Source organism: Pelodiscus sinensis, chromosome 2 (assembly GCF_049634645.1).
Source record: "Pelodiscus sinensis isolate JC-2024 chromosome 2, ASM4963464v1, whole genome shotgun sequence".
Taxonomy (NCBI): domain Eukaryota; kingdom Metazoa; phylum Chordata; order Testudines; family Trionychidae; genus Pelodiscus; species Pelodiscus sinensis.
This window is the reverse complement of record NC_134712.1, coordinates 226558021-226580008: the sequence shown is the minus strand read 5'-3', so window position 1 is coordinate 226580008 and position 21988 is coordinate 226558021. Positions and strand designations below refer to the sequence as shown.

The 21988-nt window shown below is 43.3% G+C and overlaps 1 protein-coding gene across 2 annotated transcripts in view; it reads left to right on the top strand.

The window, feature by feature from the left end:
* MKX (mohawk homeobox) overlaps positions 1-19022 on the top strand; it is a 120929-nt gene extending 101907 nt beyond the window's left edge. Inside the window, exon 6 of one of the 2 annotated variants that reach the window (XM_075922567.1) lies at positions 17861-19022. In XM_075922567.1, the coding sequence (XP_075778682.1) occupies positions 17861-17874 (14 nt within the window). In that variant the 3' untranslated portion in view covers positions 17875-19022. Of the gene's footprint in view, positions 1-8442; positions 8571-17860 lie in introns of those variants that run through there. The other variant, XM_075922563.1, reaches the window with a different exon arrangement.
* Positions 19023-21988: the final 2966 nt, after the last annotated feature.

Genomic DNA, 21988 nt, shown 5'->3' with positions numbered 1-21988 from the left:
CAAATGAAAATGGCTGCTTACTTCTCAGCATTGTTCCTACCATATATCCAGTACTACAGCCACATTTTTTCCAGTGTCACAAAGTTTTAAATCAAACCCAGTGCAATTAAACAATTCTGTGTGTGTGTGAGAGATTTTCCCCCTTCTTTTTGTAAATCACTACATACAAACTTATGTGTATATGAATTTGCACCCAGTTTGAAACAACCCTGAACATCTGGTTTTGTGCTTTTCTGTCTAACCATCTGTTCGCACTTGCAGTTCCCATTTCCAGTTCTGTGTGTGGTGCATTACTTTTTGAAAGCATAGACCTTCATATTTCACCAGAAATTCTGTTAAAAGTGGCAGCAATTGCTGACATCCAGTGGCTGCCGTGTCTAATTACAAATGTTTATTTTCTGTGACTGTTCTGAATCCTGTTTCTTAAATTTGGAAGCCCAACTTAAGATCAGAAGTTAGCTCTACAAGTCTGACAGACCTGTAAGGCAATGTTATATTACCTGGCAGATTATTAATTCTTAGGCATATATTGTAAACAGTGTTCTCTGTGTTTTACATGCAAATGGAAGAGGCAGGAACATGATTCTCACAGGGGCCCCTTGTGGGGAGGAATGGGGGAGAATCTCACAACTGACCTTGCATGAAACTCTTCCTCAAGATCTTCCTGATGAGCACAGACCCTTGATGTGCTCTCCTGGTGGCACTGGTGTCTGGCTGCTCCAATTCTCTGGCCAGGCGTTCAGCTTTGGGACCCTCCCACCCCGGCAGAAAGTCTCCCCCTTGCTCTCGCATGGGTTGTGGAGCACATAACATGCTGCCACCACAAAGAGGATGTTGTGCTCACTGAGGTCTGGACAGGTGAGAAGATTCTAAAAATCTCCCCTTTAAATGGCCAAACACACAGTCAGTGACCAGGCTGCCCATGTAAGGATTCATGAGCCAGGGGAGCAAGGGGTAAGGCTGCATCACCCAGGATTACAATGGGCATGTTCACCTCTCCAACTCTGATGGTGCGGTTAGGGAAAAAAGTGCCAGAGTGCATCTTTCAGAACCAAGCGCAGGTGTCATGTACCTTTCCCGACCACCCAACGCTGATGTTGGTGAAGCGTCCCTTATGATCCATGAGGGCCTGCAGCACCATGGAGAAGTGCCCCTTTCTGTTGATAAAGTCCAAGGCATGGTGGTCAGGGGCCAGGATGGGGATGTGTGTGCCGTCTATGCATTTCCTCCGCAGCTGGGAAAGCCCATGGTGGCAAAGCCATCCATGATGCTGTCCACATTCCACCCTTCATAGCAGCATGTGGTTGATGGCCTTTGCTACCTATATGAGCACAGTCCCGACTGTGGATTTCTCCACGCCGAACTGGTTCCTGACAGAGCAGTAGCTGTCTGTCATGGTGACCTTCCACAGAGAGATGGCCACGTGCTTCTGCACGGGAATGCTGAGTTGCATGCGGGTGTGCTGTCACCAAAGACTACTCACAGAGCTCCAGGAAGGTGGCCATCTGCATGCAGAAGTTCTGCACCCACTGCTGGTCATCCCATCCCTGCATGACGATGCAGTCCCACCAGTCCAAGCTCATCTCCTGCTGCCAGAAGCATTGTTCCATGGTGTCCAGGGGATTGAGGGGCATGCACAGCAGCAGGAGCACCAGGACCTGGGTGTTCAGGGTCTGCGGTCCATGCTGCAGTGTGCTGGAGCAACATGTGGGCAGTCTGGATGTACTGCGCCATGAGGTGCAGCATGAGGCCCGTGAGCCTAGCTCTGCTTTGCAGCAGCTCTGGCTTCATGGTGTGAGTGCTGTGTCATCAGCAAGGGCAACCAGAGAACAAAAAGGCACGTGCCCACTGCATCCCTTTTGTGTCATGTGAGGGGGGAGGGAGTGGAGGAGTGGCATGTGAGACACGGCTGTAGAGAGGAGCCTTAGAAAGCTCCCATTGCAACTTTCCTAACCAAGCAGGCACAGGAAGAATCTGCCCTCCTGGTGCCCTCCCCAGAGTCCTTCTGGGGGCTTTAAGTCTGAAGCAGGCTTCAATTGGTGTGGACATGCTATTTCAGAATAATTCTAACTAATTTAAATGCTTTCCCATAGTGGGGACACGCTATTTCAATTTTGTTAAATCAGGGCTTATTATGTCGATTTTAGTTATTTCAAATAATTTCCTAGTGTAGACATGCCCTGAGAGTGGTTATCCAACTGGTTATACACCCACCTTATAGGAGCCCCATCTACATTGTATTTCCCTAGTTTATTGATAAGAACATAATGTGAGATCAAATGCTTTACTAAAGTCTAGGCATACCATGTCTACCACTTCCCCCTTATCCACAAGGCTTGTTAGACTATCAAAGAAAGCTATCAGATTTGTTTGACATGATTTGTTCTTGACAAATTCATGCTGACTATTACTTATCACCTTATTATTTTCCAGATGTTTGCAGATGCATTTCTTGATTATTTGCTCCATTATCTTTCCTGGCACAGAAGTTAAGCTGTAGTTTTCTGTGTTGTCCTTATTTCCCTTTTTATAGATGGGCACTATATTTGTGCTTTTCCAGTCTTCTGGTATCTCTCCTATCTTCTTTTAAAAGGCTCTGATGTCTTCTCAATCAACTGCTTGAGTATTCTAGGATGCATTTCATCAGGCCCTGATGATTTGAAGACATCTATCTTTTCAAAGTAAAAAGTCATGCGACTTCTCACTCAGGTTTGGAGAGAGTAAGTATGGGAGCTCATGGGTCAGGTGAATCAGGCCACTGGGGGATGTACCTGAGAGAGGAACAGGGATATCAGGTGTGGGGGACTCCACAGCCCCTCCCACCTCAAATGGCAATTGGTATCTATATTCACTACATAGAAAAGAGGCTGTATGGGCAATACTGTGAATGCTGATGTAACATTGTTTTATTTTCTAAGTCAATTGATTGATTTTAGCACTTTACTCTCCTTCTGAAACTTGTAACGAGTGTTGAAATAATAACTAGCTTTTATATATGAACTATGTTTTGATAAGTTTCAGATCCTTACAGAAAGAACAGAAAAGGCATATGCTTTACACATATGAAACTTTCAAATATTGCCATTGAAAGTTAAATATGAAGCTGAAGCTGGAGCTGCTTCCAGGCCAAGCTGTCAGATATTTACTTCCTTTCCAGGAAAAAACAAACCAAAGGATTTTCTTTCTGAAATACTTTCGGGGAATTGGAGCAGGATGTGATTTCTGACACAAATATCAAATACTTTCTGTGCTGTAAACTATAACAATTGCTGAGCACATCAGTACTACAAGCTCTGGGCTTTCAGTGCAAACACTGTTTACAACTTAACTGCATTGTACAGAAAATAAGCTCATTTCAGAGGCATGTTTCAGAATGCAATGCTCAATTTGTCCCCTTTTCTCCTCTCTGTCTCCAAGCATCTATCTACATTGATTTCTGCATGGAGAATAACCCCTCAGTCTTTGCCATGCCACCACCTTCTCCATGTTATAATTGTATAACAGTAGCACCTGGAGGCTTCAACCAAGATTAAGACTTCATAATAGTGGACACTGTACAAAAACTTAGTAAGAGAGATTCTGTGCTTCAAAAAGCTTTTAATTAAAATAAACACAACAGACAGGAAGGAAAACAACAGCCCATGGGAGAAGTTAGTTGTATAAGATCACAGATCAGGTGAAAGATTAGAAACCAGGGCTTCTAACTCCCATGTTTCAGCATGACCCAAGGGTCTAGCACCCTTGACAAAAGAAGATTTGTCTTTCAAGTGCCTGGAGAGAGGGATGGAATCTTTGTCTGCTGTTGAAATAGAACAGTCCCCTTTTTAAGCAAGTCATAAAGGCAAATTATTCATTTCTCAGGTTGACCTGCACTTCAGAGCTTTTTGTTAAGTAGCTTTTGACATTATTATTCCTTAGCTCTGACATTTGTCGTTTGTCTAATTGCTAGCACTGTAATGTAGGCCAGGAAGCCTTGATTTCCAATGAAAAAGGGGCTAGCACAGTGCACCGCATTTATAACAGAGACATGGCAATAAATGGGCTATTGGTGAAAGCCATAAAAAGAAAACACATTTCCCAAACTCTGCTTCTGACATTTGATACAACTCCTTTGGTTCTAGAACACACAGAAACTTTGATTATAGGAGACTTCTGGCTATCACAGATGTATGGAAGAGGGAGTCTTGGTGGGCAGAGTTGGCAAGTGTAGAAATTAGATGGCAGAGCTATGGGAAATTTTTCCTTCAAAATTATTAGCTATTATGTAAACACACTTTAGGTAAACAAGCTTGGCAAGACATCACAATATTGAACAGACTGGGACAGGCAATTCAAATGAAATAAAATGTGTAACAAGAATTTTACTCCTACATTGTGAATGATTCTGCAGGCTAGAAGGTTGGTGCATGACAGAGCTGCCATGATAATGCAGCACAGTGTAAATATCTAGGCTATGTCTAACCTGTGCATCTTACAGCAGGGCAAATGTATAGCTATATCAGTACCTTCTAAGACAGGCCATGCAACTGCTTTTTGTTGCCAGAGAGAGCCTTCCCCCCGTGACAAAATTAAACCACCGTCAATGAAGGGTTGTAGCTTCATCCCCAGAAGGTCTTCCACTGAAAAACTGTTGTCCACACTGGCACTTTTCATCCTGTTAAAACTTTAATCATTCAGGGATGTGTTTTCTCATACTCCTGAGTGACAAAAGTTCTAATGATGAAAGTGCAGTGTGGACAAAGACCTTAATGTGGTCAAATAAATAGGTAAGGTAGATGATCTTCTAGGTTCTTTGCATTTCTAACATCTATAATTACATGCTTGGAGCATGGTTCTCTACTGCTTTGCAGTTTGTGAAGTCACTTATGCCAGTGCAAAGTAAAGGGTTAAAATGTCATAAAATTAGAACTGCAGCATTTTATGCCTACTTTGCACTCAGTGCAAGTATATGTGACTTCACAAACTGAATGGCTGTTGAGAATCAATGAAAGCTGAGTCCTTTATCCCAGTGACTCTGGGGGCAGATCTGAGTTGGCAATGGTGGAGCCATCTTCTGCGGCGGCTGACAGCATTATCTTATCTGCCCCCAACGCACACACACTCTTCCCCTTATTCACTCCTGCTTGAGTACATGGAAGCGGTAGATGTTCAGGTTGGACCTCCCTGGTCCTGCAACCTTGTGACCTGACAGGTCCCAAACAAGGGGATTTGCTGGACTAGGGAAGGTGCCATGCCACTGGCCTCCCAGCCTGCTGCCCCTCCCTGCTACCTGCTCCTTGTGGCCCATGCTCAGCCCTGCTGCTCCTGGGCTCAGGTTCCCACCCAGTTCCACTGCTGCTAGCCCAGCCAGGGCTCCCTGAGGCCAGAGCTCCATGGACACCACAAGGGCCAGAACTCCATGGCTGTGGAGATTCCCAGATTAATAAAAAGAAAAGAGAAAACTTTTATTATCACAACAATATTCCTGTTGCAAGCATAATGCCTAGATGGAAAAGTAACAAATGATATACTCATGGAGGCACTCCATGGGCCTAGAACTTAGTTACAGAGAAAAACCAACCATTTCTTAAAGCGTGCACAGACATCAGACCTCATCCCCAAAGAGAAAACAATGAAACCTAATGGATTTATCTAAACTTCACCCTACTTACAGAAAGTGAAGAAAGAGTCTCTCCTTGGAGGGAGAGAGAGACATGCTTGTCTCTCTCGGCAGCTATAGAGCAACACCCACCGGAGACACAGAAGGAAAAACAAAATTCCTTTGTCCCAGTTGAAAGTCCTACCTACATTTCTATTGGCCACTTCACCTGGCTAGGTATAGTTAACTCCTTAGTCCCCCAGCTGCTGGCTCTCTCTCATAATCATGACAGCTCCTTTAGGACTTACGTAGCCATACGAGTCTGAAAGGCCTAGAAGTCAGAGATCTTAGGCCTCTGCTGATTTCCTGAGATCCAAGTCAATGTAACCCTTCTGTCTGGTAGCACCAGCCCAACCAAGGATGGGTTCAATATCTAGGAGTTCCTCTCCATCCATCCAACACAGACCTGGCTCAAGCCCCCACCCAGTAACCAGGGAAGTCACACAACACCCCTGGGCACCTCTGGGAGGCAATGCTTCCTCAATCACAAGCACAGAGCCCTTGGTCAGGGTAGACCTAGAGTTCAGAGGTGCATCTACAGAGTTCACCTCCCATCATGAGTAGTGGGAAGGTAGGAGGAATCTCACCCACTCTGCTGGTCACTCACCATCCACCTCTTTGTTGCTGTCTGGTGCTGCTCTGCTGGCCATTCATTGCCCCTAGCTGCTGCCACTCTGCTGTCTGCTCCTTATGCCTCTCCATCACTACTTTGCTAGCTGCTCATCATGCTGTTTGTCCCATCTTGTGCTGGCTTGTGGTGGATTTGGCTCTGGGCCAAACCTAGTGATTTCAGCTCTGTGATTTCATCTTTTAAATCAAAGCACAGTCCAGCCACAAGAGATTTCAGCATCCCCTGGAGTAAATTTAAATACTAAGAGAGACTTCTATGGAGCCTTTCTTTAGCACTATCATTGAAACAGTGGGGAGAAACAGGTTGCACCAGTCAGTATGCAGCCAGCTGACTCACTTCCCTCCCCAGCTTAATCTCATAGGGCTCTGGAAGTGGAGCCTCTGCCCATCCAAATGTATTTACATTGAGAGGGTCTCTCCTTTTGAACTATGTTAAACACAGTCTGACCTTTCTGTATTCCCACAATAACTTCAAATATTGGTGACCAGATCTTACAATTCCTGTATTTAGTTAACACAATTTGTGGCCCCTCAACAATCAAACTGATTACAATGGGCAAAACAACATTGTAACAGTTGAATAGCTAGCAGGCCTAAGCAAACTGAGTGAACTATATTTACATGCACATGCTCAATATCTCATTCTTTAAACTGAGAGTTTGTGCCAGGTTAAGCACAGACTTTCTTCTTTTGTATTCCCCCAATAATTACAGACACTGCAATTAGTATAATTTGTGATCCAACACCAGCCAAGCTGATTACAATGAGCAAAACTCCATTGTGACAGCCAAATATCTAACACATCTAAGTGAAGCAGGGGTAAACTGTATGTACATAAACAGGCCCAGGATTTCTTTCCCTTTCCAGCTGGATGTAATGGAGGCATTGATTCAGATCCTACTTACATGAAGAAGGCATTAGTGTCAGACTCCAGATTAGGAAGCAGAAGGCTCTTGTTTGCTGTCTCATGCACAGTCTGCTAGAACATATTTGTTACTCTCTGATCAAGGCCGGTCAAGCTCCAGGAGGGGACTTCCAGAGCCAACTTCAACATTTTTAGGCCTGCAGAACAATGTGTTGCCACTCTTTCTCCTGACAACAACTATAACTGATTTCCTGTTTATTGATAATGGTGGTTCCCTACAACAGATTGGGCTAAGATTTTGAGGAGAAGCAGTGGGTAGATTTTTAGGAACATCTTCCAGCTAAACATTAATTCTGTGTGTATGTCTGTGGGGGAGGGGAAATGTAGGGTCCCAGTTGCTTCCTGATGAAAGAAGTGGAGCTCAGCTCCTTATTCCTTTTGATTCTCCTCAGTACTTGATATTTGTTTGTTTTTGCAAAGGGGAAGAGGGCAGTAGATTTGTGTTTGTTGGGGAAGGCGGGAGGAATAAGAAACTTTTTAAAAGGAAAGCTAAGATCCTTCTTTACATTTCTAGTACCCTGAAACCAGGGGTTCAGGAGGAGAAGTTGCAGGGATCAAAGGGTCCCTTTGTGATGATGCCAGTAGTGGCCTTGAAGAGGTGTTGGTGGTTCTTCATCCTAACCCTCTTCACAGCAGTAATAATGTGTGTTATTAGACAGCCACTGGCTGGTCTTTATGAAGCATTTTATTTTGTAGTTTTTAGAGCTGTTGAAAAAGCAAAGGGAAGATTTATAATAATAGTTGCTAACTCTAGGCCAACTGGTTTGGCACAGAAAAGAACTATGTTTTTTAGAACAGCTTTTCAACATTCCACTGCTAGCTAAAGTGTATGAAAATTACAGTTTTGAAATGACCAGATGTTTCTGCTGAGAAAGAAATAGATGAACTGAAAGGAGAAGATGAGGCCTGAACTCAGGCTTCCATGCTACAGCTGTCAACTTCTTAGCTAATTGATGACCTACAACCACCTAACACTACTAAATGTGTGTGATTAATACTGGCCAATTACAGCCACAGTATATTTATAATTTTCACCATCAGGATGATATCATTTGTACGGCATCACTATAAAAGGTGAAGGAGAGAAAAGTAGATTAATGTGTCGACCTTGTATGAAACAGTGTGGAACAGGTCTCCTCAAAACAGAGGTTTTCACAGGAAATAAATGAATGGTTTTATCTATTTTGTTTCTAGCTTTTTTAATCAAGAAGCAGTAGCTAGTTTGAGCTTTATCTGTTTTTATTTGCAGACAGAACTGATGCTGGAAGTTTTTCTGATTACAGCTTCATGTTGTTCACCACAATAAAATAAATCAGACAAATATACTGGAGAATGATCAAGAACACAGGAAATCTCCTTTTGACCACCTATCGTGACCTAATTGGAATGGCCTGGCTTTAGGAATTTTGTGCTGACTTGATAGGTGCTTTTTAGCTTTCCCTTTGGAGCTGGCCATAGGTTCCCCGTCAAGAGAAATTAAGAATAGAGAGAGCTTGTAGCCAGGGCTCGACAAATCCGCTTATCTACTTGCCTGTGGTGAGTAGATTTCAGCCGGTCGCCCCATTCACCGGCGGTTCGTGCATGCACAGTGCGGGTCTTGCGCATGTGCAGTGAGGGACTGGCGAGTGGTTTTCGCCGCAGTTTGTTGAGCCCTGCTTGTAGCTATAGAGAACCTAACAACCGTCTCTTCGTGGTCACGTGACTCTAGGTGCCTTGAAATTCCCACTTGTGCAGAGACAACACACCCCATTCCCTCATAAGAGAGTAGTGAGAAGCTTTCATTAGTGGGGAGTCAAGGAAAGCCTAATGTGGTAGGGAAAATTATTAACATTATAGTTAGTGATGCACTGTGCAATACTGTACCCCAAGGACTTGTTATTGTATAGCAGTTGACTATTCCTATGCCTTACCACCAACAGTTCCTTACATTGTTGCCCTGATCTGGACAATTAGACGACATCTGACAGCTAATACCACATTCGTGGCTTGCTATTACCCATATAGGTGCCAGTTCTGCAAAGTGCAGTGCCCTTCATTCCCATTGACTGCAATGGCATCTTGGGGCTTTCAGCCCCTTGCGGGATAAGGCCCATAACGCTATTGCTGCTGCTTCTGAAAAAGTATCATTAGCCTATCTGTTACCTACCAGCCCTGTGCTCTTGGGGAGCCAGGGAGTGACATTCGTGGAAAACCATCCTCTCCCCCCTCTCCCTAAGCCTTTGCTAGAATCAGACAAAGCAATGAAAGGCCAGGAAAGACACACCTAAACTAATTAAGGAAACACCCCAGCCTCATCTGCATTGAAGATAGAACAGAGAGACATCTCATTAGCATACAGAATGGAGATCAGCTCTTCCAAGGCAGGAACTGCAGTGAACTATGAGATACTGAAAGCAGAGAAGCACTGCCTGATGGGAAATCTCTGCTCCGGATGCTAATAAACCCAGGTCTGCTCACACCCAAATTAGTCATTATCAAACCAATTCTATTAATGATCCTATTGACATCTAAAATACTGAAAGTGCCTAGTTGCATTGTGAGCTCTTTCAAGGAACATCACCCATAACCAGAGGTGATCAGTCTCTATTGTCACTCCTCTTTCTCTTTGAACGATTGTCCTATCCTTATAAAAACTCCTATCCTTGCCCCAAGAAAAAACTGTTCTGATACCTGGATTTAAACTGCATCAGTTCCATTGAAACTTCATCATCTCCTGTCTGATCGTGCTGGGGGCTCTGCTCTGCTTGTCTCCTGCACTCTGGACCCCCATCATCATCTGGGAACCCCGATCAGTGCAAGCTCCACAGAGTGGTGAGGTCTCTCTCTCTCTCCCCCTCTCTCTCCTTTCCCCCCAGCCCCACAACTACCTAGCTCTAAGCCTAGCCTCCTGACTCTGCCCTATGTAAACTGTTATATGGTTAGCTAGCCCTAACATTTGTAATCAGTTCCAATTTAGATTTAATACTGGAACTATTAGATTTAATATTGTAACTATTTTGTGTGTTTGGCTTCCTATATATATAAAATAAATAACTTTCATTGTTAAGCTGATTGCTTCTCTCTCTCTCTCTCTTTCTCTTTCTCTCACTCTTCCTCAAGGGGTGTTGTTTTGGCTTCCCCATTCGCTCTGCATCAACACTTCTTGTACCCAAGCTAAAGATCCCTGTATTGCCCCAAATCCTGTGGGGTTTGCTCATCGTGTGGTTTACCAGTAAATGACTGTGGTGTGAAACTGGGGATAGGGGGTGCTGAACCTGGGGGCATATGAGGATGGCAGCTTGAAGTCCTCAGCCCACTGAGTCCAAAGGCACATGAGGGTGCAGTGTGACATTGTTGTTAAACCCAGCCTGCTGAGTCCAGGGACATATGAGCGGTCAGCTTGTGAGACCAGGGACATATGAGCAGTCAGCTTGTGAGTGTCCGTGTGTGTTGCTAAGGTGGGAAGAGCCCCATCCTGAGGAACCTAGTTCCTGCAGGAGAGCTCCAGTGGGAGGGGAATTGACAGCAGGGAGAGAATTCAGCTCCATATGAGAGCACAAGTAGCACACTGATAGAATTGATAACCTTCCCCCAGTCCCATAAGAGTAACCCTAATAAATGAGCATACCCCAGAGTATTGGGCAAATCTGGCAACATATCCCAGTATTTCTCAACCTTAAAACAAAACTTTAAACAAAAATTCAGTTTTCACCAGATTTCAGTTGTGTTAACATACCCTCCAGACTACTCTCAAGTACCCCTAAGGGTACTCGTATCACTGGTTGAGAAACACTGGTTGAGAAACAGTGGCCTATCCTACTCCAGGAAACACACTGTGACAAATATGGCAATTTCCTTCAATGTTCTTGAAATGTATAGTTTTGAAATTAACCTTATGGCATTAAGTCATATCTTGTCAAGAGCTGGGACTGTGTGTAATCCAGTCTATAGGGAGATGTGACAAATATTGCAACCCCATTGTCCACTGTTTAAAATGGATGATTTGTGTGTGACTCTGTTCCACGCCACTTGGGAGGACTACCACAGCTCTCCAGGAACTAAAAACAATGGATAGTGATTAAGGCAAATCAGCCAGGTTTGTAATCCACCCAGAGGGGTCACACCTCCAGGAAAGGCTCACATACATTATTTCGAGCAAGGTCTTCCAAAGAGGATGAGAAGAGTAATTATGGTCCAGGTTTGCAGGGAACATCCAGCAGTTGGAAAAAATTAGAGAGAGGCCTTTTGGATAAAGTAGCTGGAGTTTAAACTGACTCACAGCCTTCTATATGATGCAGCAAATAAACAGGACTGCTGTTTAAAGGGACACCTGAATTTTTGCAGAAGGGCTAGAAGAACTTGACTTAGTAGGATCCAATAAGATGGATGGGTAATCTCAAGTAAGCTTTTAGTTTGCCTATAGGTTCTTCCTGTGTTAAATGTTTTCATAATGATTCACTTAAGAATAAATGTGCTGTTTCAGAGAGGGCCTCTGGAGAGAAAGCAAATCACTGACACAGAGCTGTTCAGGCAACTGGGAATATCATAGTGTAGGCCAGGAACTGAGCAGCCTGGAAAAAACCAAGGTAGGTGGGTGTGAAGTGCAGATCTCTGTCCAAGAGAATTGATGTCTGGGGAGCAGGAAACCTTGAGATGCCCTTGACAAAGTGAGAATACAATTGCAGTTGTCCTGAAACTATGAGAATATGGTGGAAGCAGTGGGATTTCTTAAGGTGTAAATTGCCATAAAAGCCAACAGCAGTAAAAGCAAACATTGTAGAAGGAAAATGCACAAGAGAAAAGTCTTATAGTCTTTTCAATGAAGGACTAGTGAAAACAAAGATGGGGAAAATTAGTTATGAACAGGCAAAGAAAGGTCATGTCAGGGCTCATAACATGGTGCTCTGACCTACTGGCCAGAAACAAGGATGGAATCAGCATCACAGCTGAGAGTCCTGGTAAAGATCAAAGCCACAGCCACAGACAAAACCACCCCAAGGGTCACAGTCAGAGCCACACCAAAAATTAAGCCAGAATTGGAGTCAGAAGTCACTCCAAGGCTACGTCTACACTGGCAGCTTCTTGCGCAAGAACTGTTTTGCAGAAGAGTTCTTGCACAAAAAGCCTTCCACAAGAGCACGTCTACACTGGCATGTGCTTTTGTACAAGAGATGTGCTTTTGTGCAAGAGCATCTATGGCAGCGTGGACACTCTCTTGCGCAAGAAAGCTCTGATGGCCATTTTAGCCATAGGGGTTTCTTGTCCAAGAAATTCATGTTGCCTGTCTACACTTGTGCAAGAGGGCTTATTCCTCATGGGGAGAGAAATAACTCTTCCGGAAGACGCCCTGTTTTCTGACGCTTTACTGTAAATTTACTTGCGCAAGGATGCACATGCAGTGCAGACACCCGGCAAGTTTTTGCGCAAGAACAGCTGTTCTTGCACAAGAAGCCGCCAGTGTAGACATAGCCTAGCTACAGTCTAAGATGGAATAAGCAGTGATGGTGAGAGCAAGGAACGAGAAATGAGAAAAAAGGTGTGATTGGGATTAGGCATGGTAGTAAGAGCAAGGGACAAGCAAAGAGGCAAAGACTTGCACTCAGGGATCTAGGTATCAACAAGCCTAACAACTAGTTACTCAGACAAGGTGTAGGATAGGAATATAAAGCATTCTACCCTGTCATGTCCAATCAGCAGTCTGATGCTTGTCACATGAACTGCTGAGACCGCAGCATCTGGTGGTGGGGCATTAACTGACCCTGTGGTACAAAGGATCAGTTCTCGCTTGACAGACCCATGCACCTGAGGTCAAGAGGTCTCGCACCTGAGAAGTCAGCTGCTTGAATTATGCAGGGAAAGGCTGATAACACTGAGGAGCAGGCAAGGGTGCAGCTAATTGACTTGATGTATTGTGATGACCAGAAGAGGAATTGTGGTCAAGGTTTTCAGGGAACATCCAGCAGGTGGGGAAAATCTTGGCACTGGAGGCTATAAAGAAGATAACAAAGGCAGCACCCATGTTCCATCAGGATCAAATACACCAATAATTGTGCAGATCAACTGAGCAGAAGAAGCTGCATCTGGAGAGGGAGAGGGGACAGAGTGTCTGAATTTCTGAAACCCAACAGTTTGGCAAGTGTGAGAAGCAGCCTTAGTATGAGTGAAAAAGAAGGAAAATCTGAGAACAGGCCACTGGAGTTCTTTGGAGCCAACCTGTGAGAAGGTGGGGCACAGACAGGAATCTGGTTATCTGTAGAGTGCATTGCAGAATCTTCCTTGCCTCACCTCTCTGTTGTTCATCGCTCACAAGATAGGGAGGCAGCCCCGCCTCAAGGAATTTCTGCATGCAATACTTCAAGGACATATGGGAACCTCTACACAGTGCTGGGGCAGACAACCTTTTGAAGGACAAAAGGACATCACATACACTGCCTAGAAAGGGAATGGAAGTGCCTAGTCTCAGCTAATGCCCACAGGTTTGGAGGTAAAAGGGGGGTGTGAGAGCTGTCTGTCCAAGGGATAGAGTGGAAGGGTTAGAAAAACTTAACTTGCTTGTTTTCTGTAAGACTAATAGGTGATCTCTGGTAAGCTTTTTATCATGTGTGTAGGTTATTTCATTGTTTTTAATGTGTCTTCTCTGTAAGGCTTTCACCTGAAGAATAAATGTGCTTGCTTTGAAAGAACTGGGTAGCAACTAGTGACTAGAGGCAATCATTTTATTTATACCCTTTGAATAGAATGCAAAGTACATACAAAGTGTGGGGCTGGAACTGTGCAGCCTGGAAGAACCCTCGTCTGGAGGGAGCGAGTCTGGTTTTCACACAAGAGAGTTGATGGCTGGGAGCTGGAACCTTTGTGTGTGTGCCCTTGAGGGACAACAGAGCAGGAATACAGATGCAATTGCCCTGAAACTGTGACACAGAGGCAACCCAGACAAAAAGCTATTTAAAGTCTGTTTAAAATTATTCATTCTCCACATCAAGAGTTTGCTAAGCTCATTATAGAAGTGGAATGAAATTCCATAGCACATTTAATATTTTATTATTTTCTATGCTTTTCTCAGGTAATAGAAAGGGGCTTAGTCATCCATGATCCAAAGGCAAAAAGGTGTAGGAATCCTAGAAACCTGAACACCATAGCAATACACTGACTACAGTTTGGCTCCTCAATCGCTCAAGTCCTTCCAAGGAAGGATTAAGAGGATTGCATGTTCCACATTTTGAGATGAATAGGCTCAGACAAGATCATTTTACTGCATTTCTGAAAGAGTTAGAATATTTGTGGAAAGCAGTAAAACTGGGCTATTCTAGAGTCTAATTTTCAACTTTATAAAATTATCTGCCACAGGAGAATCACTAAATGAAATCACCCAGCTTCTCTGTTTAATCCTCTAGTTGTCCTTGATGACCTCCCAACTGTCTGGGGGTTGTTAGATTTTTGTTTTTTAAACATTATCCTATTGGAAACCATCCTTCTGCTCTCTTGTAAGCTATGTAAGACTGCAATCTTGGAACTTCTGATAAACAGCTAATAGTAAAGTGTGAGGGATATGTGAACTGATTCTCATCAAATAAACCACAGTGAAAAGTTAGAACTGAACCTCATTCTTTTAGAAGGTTTGAAAATGTTCAGCTTTGTTTCTCTTCAGTTCACCTGCCCCACTGTGATTCCTGTTTTGGACCAGAAGGAGAAAGAAATCTGCCCTTAGTCTTTTGTCTTTTATATCTGAGGTCCAAGCACTGATGTTGCCAATCTAAAGTAGGTTCTTGGCTATACAGGCAGCTCCCCTCTTTTATTATTATCTGCAGTAGGGCTTCCTAGGATCAGACACACAATCTGACCCCTGAAACTCACTAGATTCTTTCATTTATCTTTATCTGTGAGTTCTTCTCTGATTAGCTGAAGCATTTTAAAGAGGCTGTATACTTGACAAATATCACTTTAGCTTACACCTCGGTTCCAAAGTGACTGTCATCCTTTTATTCCCTTCTCTTCCCTTCCCATCCCCCCCCCCCCCCCCCCAGTACTCTCTCCCCCCACAAATCAGTGTTTGGGGCAAAGTAGCCTCCCCTCTCTGACAACAAGAAGATTCCAGACAGTGTCCAGAGCCCTCAGCCCTCTCTGGCCAAATGTGCCAGACTCCAATAACAGACAATTAATTTGTATAGCCAGCCCACAAGTTATGTCAGAGTTTCTTGCTCTTTTCCTTGAGTCTATGCATGGGAGTCACTACAACCCTAGAAATGCAGGAATATTGATGAGTTAACACAGTTGAAGCTGTGTTTCTTTTTTATACACTCTCAATAATATCATAGATTAGAAATCCTCTACCATTTATAATGCTGAAATAAACACATTTGTCTGAGAACTAGTTTAAAAATAGTTCACTGACAAGCTGACTGTATATTTACACAGATGTCTTCAAGACCACTTTTGGGCTTTAGTCACACTCATTTGAAATATACCAGTATAAAGAAATGGAAATATTATTTAAGTTCCATGATGGGAATGGTGCCACTGAAAGGCAATACATATATAATGATCAAATATAATAATTTGAAAATACAGAACACCTCTAAATAAACCATTCACTGCATACACCAGTGTTGAAGTTCATAATTAAATATCATAAATCTTTTGCAGTGTAGTCCAAGTAACAAAGTAACATATAGACCACAAATCTGAAGACAAAATGAGTATGACTCTCCTCTCAGTCAAGTGCAATCCATTACTATGCAAGACTTTGGAAATTAATACTGTGAAAACTACCTACCCAGAAATATGATAAAAACATTTTCTACTATCTGAGATTAATCTTAAGAATGAATTTCATATAGATTAATTCAAAAATATCTGAAAAATATTTAGATGATGTCACACTTTTTACTTTTAGATTTTAAGGATGTAATAACAAAAGAGAAAGTGAATAAAGTCATTATGTTAATTCATTTGGATTAATCATTTTCAAAACTAGCTGGTACTAAAACATTTAGCAAATTACAATTAAATACACTTATAGAAAGGTTAATCTATTGTTCGGCAGATATGGAAGTTGAAATTTGGTTACACTATTGTAGTATACAAATTAATATAAACAGAAAACTTTACTAGGACAGTCAGGTTGTCACACACACACACACATTTAAAATAGACTATATATGAAAGTCTAATAAAATGTGTCATCATCTAAACGTGTCATAGTCTTTGTAATAACCCATGTGTATTCAGCCCTAAGCTTCAGCTCAGCCAGTAGAAAAGATTTTTTGTAGTTATGGGTAGCCAGTTTTCACAGCTCTTATTTCCAAAGTTCTGCCAAGTAATAAATTACACCCAGGCTTGCCGACAAGGAAGAGGGGAAAGGGAGAGTTGCCTGGCAATTCTAAAGGGCTTAGGGCGGCACCGCTGGAGGGCTGCACAGCATGCTCTGAGTAGATCTAAGGGCTCCGGGGAAGCAAACATGCACTCTCAGGGAGGCTCTGAGGGGTGGCTGCTCCCAGCCCCACCCCTTTTGCCCAAGGCCCCACCCCTCCACCTTGCCCAGGGGCCCAGCATTGCTGCTCCCCTGATTACACCTGACAGTTAGGATGGTCCCACTTTCACAAAACTCAGCTTGCTCTTCTGAATTTCTTCATTCCCCTTCCCTGTGAGTGCTAAAAGCATGAGGGGTAGGTTGGCCTGTGAAGGTCACAATGTCCCTGCCCTATCCCATGATCATGGGCTCATCAGCAAAATCCCAGACAGGTTTTTTATTTTTGGGCACTTTCGCTTTTATCTACTATGGCAACTGGTCACACGTTGCCCATGAAGCGCTATGACTAGTTACTAAAATCTATTCCTACTTAACCAGATAGTGCCTCCAGAATGGTGAGAGGAAGGCAAAAGAACACCTCAGAGATCTTCCAATTTTGCCTTAATAGGAAGAAAAGATTCCTTCCTGGCACCCAGAACGTGTGATTAGTCAGACCCATGGCATTTGCAAAGAACAGCTCCAAAACAAGGGGGGCTGGTATTGCATACACAGAAAAACCTGAGAACAATTTCTCAAGTGTGACCGATGACTACAATTCCCATTGCTTAGTTTAACAGCCAGTGCATAATGCAACATAGATCAAAGTACCTCCTATCCAACTTTCTGACTTGCTCTAAATCAAAGTTGCCCCAACTGAAAAAAAGGGTGGCTAATAATGCACATAGAAACTTTAGACAAAAGCTAAAATTTCAAGTCAGGATACCTTTAAAATGACCCGTGCTTCAAAAATGTTTGACAGGTCTTCAAACTTATCTTCTCAGTAAATCTGGCAATTTGAGGCTAAACTAAATCTTCAAGTCAGTGTTACGGGAAAGCAAAAGCAAGATTTTATAATGGAAGTTGGCTGCAGCCTTAATATAGATAGACAGATGTTATGGGTGGAGGGAGAGAGAGAGAGAAACAGAGAGAGAGAAGTGTGAGTATGCATACATGCATGTACACATACACCTTCACTGTGTTCAGCAATTCTTAATATACAATAATTTCCCTTGTGAACTGCTACAAAGTTATTGTAGCCTTAAAGCTGGATAGACCTACAGTAATGGTATTTCCTGACATTTCAAAATGTGAAAAGGTCAACAAAAACAGTACGTATGAAAACAATCCCTTGTCATTATATTATGTAGAATGAATTAAACAACCATTTTCTCTTTTTTAGGGGAAAACATCTAAATGGAAAGCATCGAAACAGCCTGAAGCCACCAAGACATTAATTTAAGAAATGCTCCAGAAATCCATTCTATTTGCTCTGTTTAAATCTACTGCCTTTGCACCTACTCCATGCTAAAGGGGTTGTGAAATTAACCAGCATAACCCTGTGACCCAAACCTGAAGCTAGCCAGGGAATATCTGTCTCTGCATTTAATATAAGCTGTATTTTACGCATGATGCTTTGACCAACACTGACACATTTGTTTGCAGCTAATGATATTTACTGTTTGTATATGCTGTGCTACAATACACAAATGTCAGTGAAAAGTCCATAGTCTAGACCACTGAGCTCAGATTCACAAAAGTGTTTGGACGTCTCTCATTGTTTTCAATGGGAGTTAGGCTCTGAAGTACCTTTGTGAATCTGGACTCCCCATTACACACTATAACTTCCTACTGCATGTGGAACCAGGTTATGATACAGCAAGTCCTAGAGGCAGCTTGCGTCCACTTAACAAATTAAGACATATTAATTGTGTCTGGACCTTGGCAGTGGATGGATCGTGGGATGATTACTGTTACTTACTCTGATCCCAAACACAGCTATTTCACTATTTCACCCCTTTTTCCAGATCATTTGTGAATATGCTAGAGCACTGGTCCCAGTACAGAACACTGGGGGATACCACTATTTACCTTGCTCCATTCTGAAAACGGACTGTTTACTTCTACCTTTTGTTTCCTATCTTTTAATCAGTTACTGATCCAGGAGACTACATGACCTTCTAACTGTTTAAGGCAGTTTGCCATTCCTGACAGCTCTTTGTTTTGTAGGACAGTACAAAGAACGTGGATCCAATCCAGTGGACAGGGTCTCCTTTTTAACAGTCTGGTATTATACTATTGTAATGCAATGTAGATGGAATGAGAGTATTTGACTGTCTGCTTCTCAGCTAAGGACTGCAGTTCAGTCTGGCTGCAGATTAAGGCCTGGGCTTTAGGCCTTCCAATACGGCTACAGAAAAAAGGCCTTAACCTTATAGGAGAGTGCCAATCTATAACGATGCTTTGGTCTACGCCAGAGATGAGGAACCTTTTTTGGAGTGGGGGCCACTGATCCACAGAAAAATCAGTGAGGAGGGGGCAACAGGGACTAGAGTGCCAATTCAGGCTCCCCAATTCTGGGGGGGAGAGGGGAGGGAGGAGAAACCCTGAGTCCCAGGAAGTGGATCCAGGCAAGCATCTGGCCTCTTGGTCTAAGGTTTCCCACCCCTGGTCTTTGCCATTAATATAGTAGAACAACTAGCTTCAGGTGAGGATGGAAGTCTGTGGACCCTCTACACCCTGCCACTGCAAATCCCTTGGAATACAGCAATCCCATTGGCTTCTGCATTCCCCAGAAGCTGCTACTCCCCAAAGTTTTAAAAGGGAAGATACGATGAATCAATGAATCTGTGGCATTCGCTGTGCTGAGATGCCAGGTTTTTAGATAGTTTATGCATCAGGTCTCTGGGCTTTAGGAGACTCACCAGCCTTGCAGACCAGAGTTCATGCAAGGGTGGATCTTTCATCTACCTCTTTGTCTTATTTTTGGCAGGTGTGACAGCAGCACTTCAAGACTCTTGGCTTTCACCCCCTGCATAGAGTAAATGGCTGCTCTTCTTGCCCTGCACCTGGGGTCGGGGCTGAAAACAAGCTTCCCACCAGAATCAGGATGGCTATGCCTCGCATCCTCTTCTAACCCTGATAGAGATTTGGCACTGAGCCTAACCCTGTCGCACACGGTAGCTGCAGAGACTCTCTACAAGTCCATCCTGTGGTTCCATTGTGTTGAATTACCTTCCTCAGTCCCTCCATCTTGAGTGAATTTTGCCTCAAGCATGTAGATTATTCCAGCTAATATCTGGACTAAATTACTTTTACTACTTTAATAATCAGATGCACAGTAGCATGCCAATAACACGTGTGCTCAGGCGGCGAAACGTCCCACTTTTCACCAGACCTTACTCTAGCATGGGGAATTTTTATCACCAAGGTGCAGGCTGTGCGCTTTATGTAGCCTAGCACACATTACGGTGCATGGCACATCGCCTGAAGAGTAATAGCTTCAACGTAAGCTGCTAGTAGTCCCTCAAACACATTTGGTATCCTGCTTTTTGGAGACAGACTTGGGTCAACTCCAGGAAGTCCTGTTGCAATCATTTTTCCAGGAGTTAATATAGTAGGAAAAATATAGCTAATAAGTCAAACCCTTTCTTCTTTTGCTAACTAAAATAAACATTTTTCTAACTCGTATTGTTTCTGGCTCCACTTTCGTCTCAGCCTCTTACTATAGTTTACTTCAAAATTCTTTGCCGGGTGTTGGCAGGGCACCTGTGATCGATAGCATGACCTGGTAATATGGTGCACCAATGTCATCCTGTATAATGCACTGCAAAGTGGAGTTTTAATTGGAAGTGAAGCTGCATAAATAAATGCTCTTTCCTTAATAGGAAGTAAAACGGTTTGAGTAACAAAAGTGCACCACTGGTGTAGGAGATAGTAATCTGAAATGGGGGGGGGGGGACGAGATACTAGTGCAGAAAAAAACCCAACAAACCCTGTGCCTGTGACTTCCCCTACAGCTTTTGATCTTCCATTTGAAGCTGTTGCAGCTGCTCTAGGTGCTACCTCAGGGCCTGTCTATGCTAGGGATGTCAGAAAATCAGAGAAGATGAGGATGGGAAGACTGCAGGAGGTCTTTGACTCCAACCCCCTGCTCAAAGCAGGACCAACCCTAACTATACAAATGTATAGCTAAGCTTGTACAAGCTTCCAGGGGATGCATTGCATTGGTGTAACATGGAGTTTGCATCCCTGTTGCTTACCCTAGTTTGAAAGTAGGGTAAGCAACATTGCTACTAGTCACTTTTTGCATGAGTAAAGAGCCAGTGTGGCAGGGGCAAGGCTGAGGACAGAAATGGTGGAGATGGTGGCTTGGAAATGGTGGAGCCAGGGAGGTGGCTCCAGGCAGGACCCTGGGTGGAAGAAATAGGGCTGGGGACTAGCCTTCCCCAGACAGAGTTTCTGCTCTGCCCAGACCATGAGACCTGGGGCTTGAGTAATGATTTAAAGACCCAAGAGCTCTGGCTGCTGCTGCAGGCCCTTTTAAATTGCTGGACCTTGGGGCAGCTACCCTCTTCTCCCTCCCCCATCAGCAGCCCTGGGCATTGGGGCTAGAGCCCTGACTAGGCTAGTACTCAGGACAGCTGTGTGATGCCAGGCAAGTCACTTGAGCTCTGTGCCTCAGTTTCCCAATTACCTGTACAGTGGAGTTAATGATATCTTGCTTGAGGTAAGGCATTTTTATAACAGTTGAGCATTATCTACATTAGGGGCTTGCACTGGTGCAGCCACTTTGGAGTCAGTATTTGGAAGCAAAAAAAATGTGAACAAACCCTGGATATATCTGTACCCAGACTTTTATAATTTTGGGAAAAATTCTAGCCCCACTGAAGTCAGTACTCCAGTTCACTTCAATGTGTCTGTAGTGAAAGTGGAGGGTTAGGTCTGAGGTTAATTCTGCTGCAGGTGTGCAGTTACATGGGTTAGCAAAGGGGCAGGGGGAAAGTTAATGTGGAAGAAGACAGAGCACTGTGAGCTTTGTAGCTCCAAATAAAGTTGTGTTTAACTTTATCCGTGCTGAGCCTTTGTTAGATACAAGCTTTTTTAACCAATGTCTATTTTGCTTACAGAAAGTGCCTCCGTGGTTTTAAGGCATATAACTAGCATGCACATTTTTTAAATTAGCAGTCCTCAGTACATTATCGTTTCCATGCTCATTACCTACTACCTCCAATCTCACTAGACATAAGTTGAAGGCTAAACAGTTCAGAGCTCTCTGGAAAGATATCGGGTGGATTTCATGCACAGCAGCCCTACAGCTAGAGCTAACTATAGAAGAAAGAGAAGACAATAATAATTATATTTGTGTGTCTAACTAATTGATGTCTATTGGCAGAAGTGTGACTCATTTTAACTAAGAAACTATTCTATAGTGTAGTTTTCAACTGGGAATCAAATTCTCCTAGTTAATTAGGCATCAATTATGAAAATTTGGCTAATTTTGATAGTGGCTGTTTTATTTTGTTATGTG